At 44.7% G+C, this 7,723-nt stretch overlaps 1 protein-coding gene across 1 annotated transcript in view; it reads left to right on the forward strand.

Moving 5' to 3' along the window:
- TRPM3 (transient receptor potential cation channel, subfamily M, member 3) overlaps positions 1–7,723 on the forward strand; it is a 338,389-nt gene that overhangs the window by 229,009 nt on the left and 101,657 nt on the right. Inside the window, exon 11 of the mRNA XM_012641622.1 lies at positions 7,375–7,475. Within this exon, the coding sequence (XP_012497076.1) occupies positions 7,375–7,475 (101 nt within the window). The remainder of the gene's footprint in view (positions 1–7,374; positions 7,476–7,723) is intronic.

Genomic DNA, 7,723 nt, shown 5'->3' on the forward strand with positions numbered 1-7,723 from the left:
ATAATTTAGGAATGTTTTTGTTTAAAAAAAATTGTAAACTTGACCTAGATATGGAAAGAGCCACCTTATGTCAGGAAATCATCAATGATCTAGAATCATCACTGCCCAGATATGTCCTAGTGAAGTTACTAAGCTTGAAAGAAAAATAAAGTATACTTTGGGCCACCAGGCAAAATGATCAAGTCTCTTATGAGGGCGGAGATAAAGCTGGCCTTAGGTCTTTATACAGTAACATTCAATGCCAGGAGACAATAGAGCAACAGATTTTATATTGAGCCAATATCATTCAAATATAAAGACTACCAAAAAACAGTTTGAAACATTCTAGAGCTCTGGCAATATTATTCTCATACATTCTTGTTGAAAAACCTAGTAGAGAACAATCCAACCTATCAACCAAGAAATGCTTGGCTACTATACTCTGGCAAAAACAAAACAAACAAACAAAAACCTAACGGTGACCATTGATACTAGAATCTAACAGAACTAAGATAAAAACAAAAATAGGAATTGGAGTAACAGAAAGAAATGTAATTATCACTTGCTATATAATATAGAAATTTAAAAAAAAATGTTGAGAGGCTGAGGAAAGAAGGATAGAGACAGAGTTGGTAGGCTTTATACCTCATTTTAATATTTGTACTTTTTATTTTCTGTAATCAAGATTATAATTTATTGCTAGCAATTCAAGCACCAGTTATAGAACTATAATATTTAACAGCACAAAGAAAAACACTAAAAATATAATCTTATAATCTAAAATTGAGTGGTGGAGAGAGGAAAGGGAGGAAGGATATATATACTAATTTTTATGACAGTAGAAAACTGATGAACGCTGTCTACAGAAACAGAATCGGGGCACCGCCCAGACCAGCCGAATGAGAACTACCACTGAAACGAGATCAGGTGGGTCACATGCACATTAGATTTCAAGAGTTCTGCTCTACCCCTCAGCCAAATTGTAAAAGAAATACTTGCTTTCTCGTTTCCGTCTTCCTCTTTTTCTTGGTCTGTCTGCCTGAAATAGCAGCTCCGTATTAGTTTCCTATTGCTGCTATGAAAATTACCCAAATTTGGTGGCTTAAAACAATGAAAGTTTATACTCTTATAGTTCTGGGGATCAGAAGTCTACAGCCAAGGTGTGGGCAGGGCTGTCTTCCTTCTGGAGGCTTCGGGGAGAATCACTCCCTTGCCTTTTTCAGCTGCCGGGTGCTGCCTCCATCCCTTGGCTCCCGGCTCCTTCCTTGTGTCAATCCCACCTCTTGCTTTCACTGTCACATCTGCTACTGCTTTGATCGCCTGCCTCCTTCTCATAAGGAGCCTCGTGTTCACGTTTCACTGGGCCCACTGGATAATCCAGGATAAGGTCTTCATCACTAAATCCTTAACTTAATCACACGGCAAAGTCCCTTTTGCTATAAAAGGTTCCCAGGAAGAGGACATGGCAATCTTCAGGGTTCTATCATTTAGTCTACTGCAAACTCCCCTTGTGCGAGTCTCCACCATCCTCCCCTACTCTGGCCAAATTCTACTTCCTCCTTTGAGCTGCCCTGATTTCAGTCACAGGAAGGGCTCTGGACTTCTTATTGGTGCAGCGACTATGGCACTTACCACTCTGTTCTTTGTGATGTAGCAATTACATACTTGCCGTATCTTCCCCTTCATCCCATCCCACCCCCACTTTCCCTGAAGGGAGAGGTTGCAGACGTGCCTCTAGTCCCACACTCTGCTAAAGGGACACACACTAATATCATCCAAGACCTCTTAATTATCAAATCCAAACCATACTTCCAGGTTCGTTTATCTATTCAACAAATATTTATTGAACACCTTGCTATGGTCTGAATGTTTGTGTCCCCCTAAAATTTATATGTTGAGATTTTAGCCCCTCAAGTGATATATTAGGAGATGGGGCCTTTGGGATATGACTAGGTCATGGGGACAGAGCCCTCATGCGTGGGATCAGTGCCCTTATACAAGAGGCCCAAGTTACACCTCTTGCCCCTTCCACCATGTGAGGACACAGCAAGAAGGCACCATCTACGAACCAGAAAGAGGGGCCCTCACCAAATACTGAATCTGCAGTACCTTGATCTTGGACTTCCCAGCCTCCAGGACTGTGAGAAATAAATTTCTGTTGTTTATAAGCCACCCACTGTATAGTATTTTGTTATAAAATCCCAAACAGACTTAGACACACTTATTATGTGCTAAGCATTGTTCTGGACTGTAAGAATACAACGGTGGATAAAATGGAATAAACCCCCAACCTCCTGAGGTTTACATTCTAGTGAAGGAAAAAAATAAAACGATAGATACATAAGCTGGTGCCAGGAACAGAGCAGAGCTGTAAAGAAGAAGACCAATCTCTTTCACTTGCCTTCTTGGCAGCCTTTGTTCTACTGACCACTCCCCGCTTCTTGAAAACTCTCTCTTCTCACAGTTTAAGAGACCCTGATCTCTGGGTTCTCTTCCTATCTCTTTGACTGTTTTTGGTGGTCCCTTTCTAACGATTTGTTTGACTTTCATTCCTTTTAAATATTCATTTTATTCAATTGTCCATCCTTTGCTCTCTTCTTCTTGTCACCTTCATGCTAATGTTTCCAAATCTCTATCCTCAACTTTGACTGTTCCCCTGCTCCAGACTTCAATACCAATGGCCTCTGGATTGACACCTCAAGCCCAATATATTCAGTAATAAAATTTTGCTACTCAAAAAAAAAGCTTACTTTTATCTTCCATTGCCAATCTCAGTTGGCCCTTATATACCTGGGCTTCCAAGCTAGAGATGAGGAGATTACTTTTGAATTCTCTTTCTCCCTTGCTCCTGACTTTAAATATATCACCCAAGGCTATCAATTTTGCTTTCTAAAAATCCCTCTGTGCCAGCTTCTCTTTCAGGTCCTCATTATCCCTTCCCTAGAATATTGCAAAACTTTCCTAACTACTCTTTCTCGCCCCTCCAATACATCCTCCACATTGCACTGCCAAAGGGATTTTTCTAAGACACAAATATGACTGCATTGTTTCAAAGACAAAGCAGTTTCCTGTGCCCTCAGGATAAAGGGGAAACTCTTCCACATCACTTACAAATCCTTCCATGTTAGCTTCAACCCACACTACACCTTCCCATGAATTTCTCAAATACATTGTACTATTTCACTCCCCCAGTCCTTGCATACACTGTTTCCTTTGCTAGATGCATTTCTTCATCTCATTTGTCTACTGAACTAATCCCTTAAATTCCATGTGGTTATTATTTATGCACTTAAATCTTCCCTGACCTCCTGCAGAAAGAGAAAATAATAAAACTATACTATGTATGTCTTATACCAACTTGTATTCATGTCTGCGTCAGGTCTTTGCACTTGATGTTTCCTCTTCCTGGAAGGCTTTTCCCACAGTTCTTCACATATTGGCTTTTTCTCATCGCTTAGGTCTCAGTTCAAATGTTACTCGCAGGGAGGCCTCCTGCCTCCTCATACTAACAGAGCAGTCCTCCCCCACCCTGGTCACTATCCTTACCACCTCTAGCCTGCTGCCCTGAAGGACCCACCCCAGAGCCCAAACCAGGACCTGCATGGACTCCAGATCCATTTCAATACTTCGGGGCATTTTTTAACCCTCCTCTTCCCACATGGAATCAACCAGGATGTCCCAAAGAACTTTCATACTTGTCCCTATGAGCTTACCCAATGACTCCATGTCCAGCCCTCACTGCGGGAGAGCAGTCTGGCCAGCAGATGGCTCCAGCTGGCTGGGACAATATTTCTGTCACAGGAACATGCAAGATTGGGCAGCCAGAATGGTGCTGCCACATTGATTTGTTTATATAGACACATGTCCCACATACCCTGGGGGTAGCACTGCCCCTTCATGGCACTTACACAGTCTGAAAAGACACTGCTTATTAGTTCATTTGTTTATTTTCTGAGAGCTGCCCCACCACCAGTAGAACGTAAGCTCTGTGAAGAGGATGCCCTTGGTGATCTTGTTCACCATTGGATATTCGATGCCAAAACGGTTCCCGGAACAGAAGGTATTCAGTACGTATCTGTTGAGCAGATACATGAATTATTGTTTGAAGTGGTATATTTGATTACAGGCCTCTCTCTTCTCAGGACAAAGGATTCTGTCTTATTCATCCAGGTCTTCATACTGGCATAGTGCTTGCCATAGAAGAAGGCATTGAAATCAATATCTTTGAATGCGTAAATAAATGAATGAATATATATTATCTATGCTAGAAGTTTTTACTCTTAACTTCACATTAGAATAACCTGGGGACCTTTTAAAAACTGCAATGCCCAAGACCAATTGAACCAGCATCTCTTGGGGTACGTCCCAGGCTAAAGCTCTTCAGGCAATTCCATTGCACAACCACAGTGGAGAATAGTGTGACCAGCCACCCAAGTTTATTCGGGATTGAGGCATCTCCCAGAATGCAGGAATTTCAGAGCTAAAACTGCCATTGTACTAGGAAAACCAAGACGGTTGGTCACCCTGGTTGGGAACCACTGATCCAAACTGTCGCCCAGGGCCTCATTCTGAGTGATGTATTTTCAATTTTTGAAAAGTCAAGACTCATTGGCTTCGTGCTTTCACTTGACACTTCGCTGATTACATTCAGCCTGCGGCGCACCTTGCCCTCAGCGCCTGCTTCCTGCTGTGTGTTCTCGTTCAGGTTCGAGCTGCTATTATTGACTTGGGTGACAGACAAATTTGTGACACACGGAAGGCAAAGGGAATGATTAAACCATTTCCAGTAAGTCAGCGCCAGCCCAATGGACCCGCTAAAGAAGCAGAGGGACGTCTAAAGTGCTGCCTCTCCAAGTGCCATTTCAAGGAGCCTTCACCTCTTTTTCTCTCTGAATTGATGACAGTACATTGTGATGCACTTCTATTTATCACTGTGCATGCCAGTTATCCTGGTACGAGTGTACAGTCCCTGTTGTTATCTGAGGAGATAATAGTTTTCTTAATGGAAAATTCCTGGTGAAAACTGAATTAAAATTCATCGTTCCAAACACTCATCAATTTACCCCAAGTCTGTGGTGTGTACTGAACCCATCAGTTCTGGTGTAGACACCAGAATCAGAAATGCTCTTTGACCTGTGAAGGGAACCTAGCACCACAGCTCTCTAGGGCCTCACCGTTCGAAGTGTGGTCCCAGATCAACCGCGGCAGCATCACCTGGGAGCTCGTCGGAAATGCAGAGCCCCAGGCCCCACCCCAGAGCCACTGAATCGAAACATCTGGAGTTAGAAGCCAAGAATCTGTGCTTTTAAAAATTCCCCAGGTTATACTTACGCATCCTCCAATTTGAGAAGCGCTCATCTAGCGAACACCGTGCCTAATTCTTAATGTCAGTATCTCAGAGCCCAGAGGGAAGAGGCGAAGGTAAGCGGGAAAGGACGTATATGGCACAGGGGTGCCCAACCGCACATTGGAAACTCCTGGAGAGCTTTAACATTACCAGTGCCTGGATCCCAAACCAAGCAGTAGGACTCCGTTGGTATGGGGAGCACCTGAACAGTGCTCTCCAGGTGATTCCAGTGTGCATGACAGTTTGAGTCACTGATACCGCTTAATCGCCAGGAACCCTGCCCCCACCTCATGGCTTCTGGCTTCCACTGCTGATGGACGCATTTGCTATCCCTCCTTCCTTCCCAAACATCGGAAGCAGCAGCGATGGAATGAAGGAGGAGCTCCCTGGGGCTGCATCTCACCCCTGCCGTGAAGAACACTTGTTCCCTCCATCTTCTGTTAGGAGCTGTTTGACCTTTGATCACTCCAGTCTCCCTGGATCTCCGCGTCTTCATCTGTCCAAGGGAGACAGTAAGGCCCAATGCCCAGGATTATTTGGGACATTGCATATGACAACACTGGAAGTGCCCAGTACTTGGCCCAGCACGTCTTAAGTGCTGAGAAACTCTGAGCGGGGAAGAGTGTTGTCTCTCTGCCCTTCTCCCCTGCTGGTGGGATATCCATTAAGCTGGGCAAAGAGTGTCTTCCTCAGTGCACACAGCGTGTTGGCGAATTGCGAAAAACCTATTTACGCGTGAATGCGCTCATATGGTCTCACTGCAGTATCACAACATCTCAGCCCTGTAAACGGGATAATCTGTTGACCCCATTTCACAGACAATAAAACAGTGGCATAGAGGATTCCAGTCTGGTGCAGTCACGAAATGGCAGACTCAGACCCCCTGACTGTCTGTCACCCAGTGTTCTCTCTACCACTGTGCTGCCTCCCCGTTCAGCTCCGCGTCCAGCTGCCTGGCAGGTGGCATCTACGGACAGGACACTTGCATCTAGACCAGCTCTGTCCCAGCAGAGCTTCCCGCGATGATGGAGATGTTCTCTATCTGTGCTCTCCACTTCATTAGCCACTAGCCACAGGTGACTATTGAGCACTTGAAATGCGACCAGTGTGACTGAGGAATTAAAGTTTTAATTTTAATTCATTTTAATTTAAATACCCACAGGTGAACAGCACAGATCTAGAGACAGAGGCTGGAGAATAATGGGAAACCGGGAAATCGTTCGAGTGGTTTCTACTCACAAATCAAAGCAAACCTAAGCCACTTGCCTGCCTTTTTCTTCAAAGATCTTCTGAGCTCTTTTGTAGCAGAGGGACAAGTTGGCCCACTAGTTGATGACAGCACCACCCCCACGCAAAATACGATTTGAATGATGCCTCGACAACATCGATTGGCCTGCAGAAGCACGATGCGTTATACAGCAGTGTCCCTCAAACAGTGTGCGTGCAAATCAGCTGGGACCTAGCTTGCTAAAATATAGAGTCTGGTTTAGCAGGTGCAGGATGGGGCCTGAGGTCTGCATTTCTAACAGGTGCCCAGGCGGCGCTGCTGCCCTGCAGACCACACTGGAACCAGCCAGGCTGTGGGGCAGTGGTTCTCAACCGGCTGATTTCGCCTCCCTTCATACCTGGGGGCATTTGGCAATGTCTGGAGGATGGGGGTGGCAGGTGCTATCGGCCTCTACTGGGTTGAGTCCAGGTAGTAATAGTCTGCAACGTACTTGTATGCGTGTATCAGAATATCACATGCACCCCATAAATACGTACAATATATATCGAAAAAGCATGGCCTTTCAAAGACCTTCTTTTTAAACAATTCTAAAACATAGTAATAATAATAATTATTATCTAAAATGTACAAGGGAGTCCCAAGACAATTATCTTGCCCAAAAATGTCAATAGTGCCAAGTCTGAGAAACCCTCCTGTCTAGCCGAATCTGCTCTGCAGAAAGAGGGGGTAAGTGGCGGAGTGATGGAGTGAGTCTTCTTGGTATAATAACTGACCATTGTTTTCTCTCTTCCATTCTTTTCTCTCATTTATCTGCACACAGGAGCCAACGCCTCGGCCCCAGACCAACTGAGCTTAGCTTTAGCCTGGAACAGAGTCGACATCGCTCGCAGCCAGATCTTTATTTATGGGCAACAGTGGCCGGTAGAGTATACGTTGTCACCCCTGAAAGCCCTCTTGCTTGGGCAAGGATATTTGTTTAAGAAGCATCAGAGATTGGCTCGGGAAACTACTACCTTTCCTTTAGGATGGAAACTGTTCCTTTGCAGCACAGCCCCTCATCTGGGCTCCCTTTCTATTGAACCAGCATCTCTTGGGGTACGTCCCAGGCTAAAGCTCTTCAGGCAATTCCATTGCACAACCACAGTGGAGAATAGTGTGACCAGCCACCC

Source organism: Propithecus coquereli, unplaced genomic scaffold (assembly GCF_000956105.1).
Source record: "Propithecus coquereli isolate 6110/MARCELLA unplaced genomic scaffold, Pcoq_1.0 Scaffold166, whole genome shotgun sequence".
NCBI classification, from domain to species: domain Eukaryota; kingdom Metazoa; phylum Chordata; class Mammalia; order Primates; family Indriidae; genus Propithecus; species Propithecus coquereli.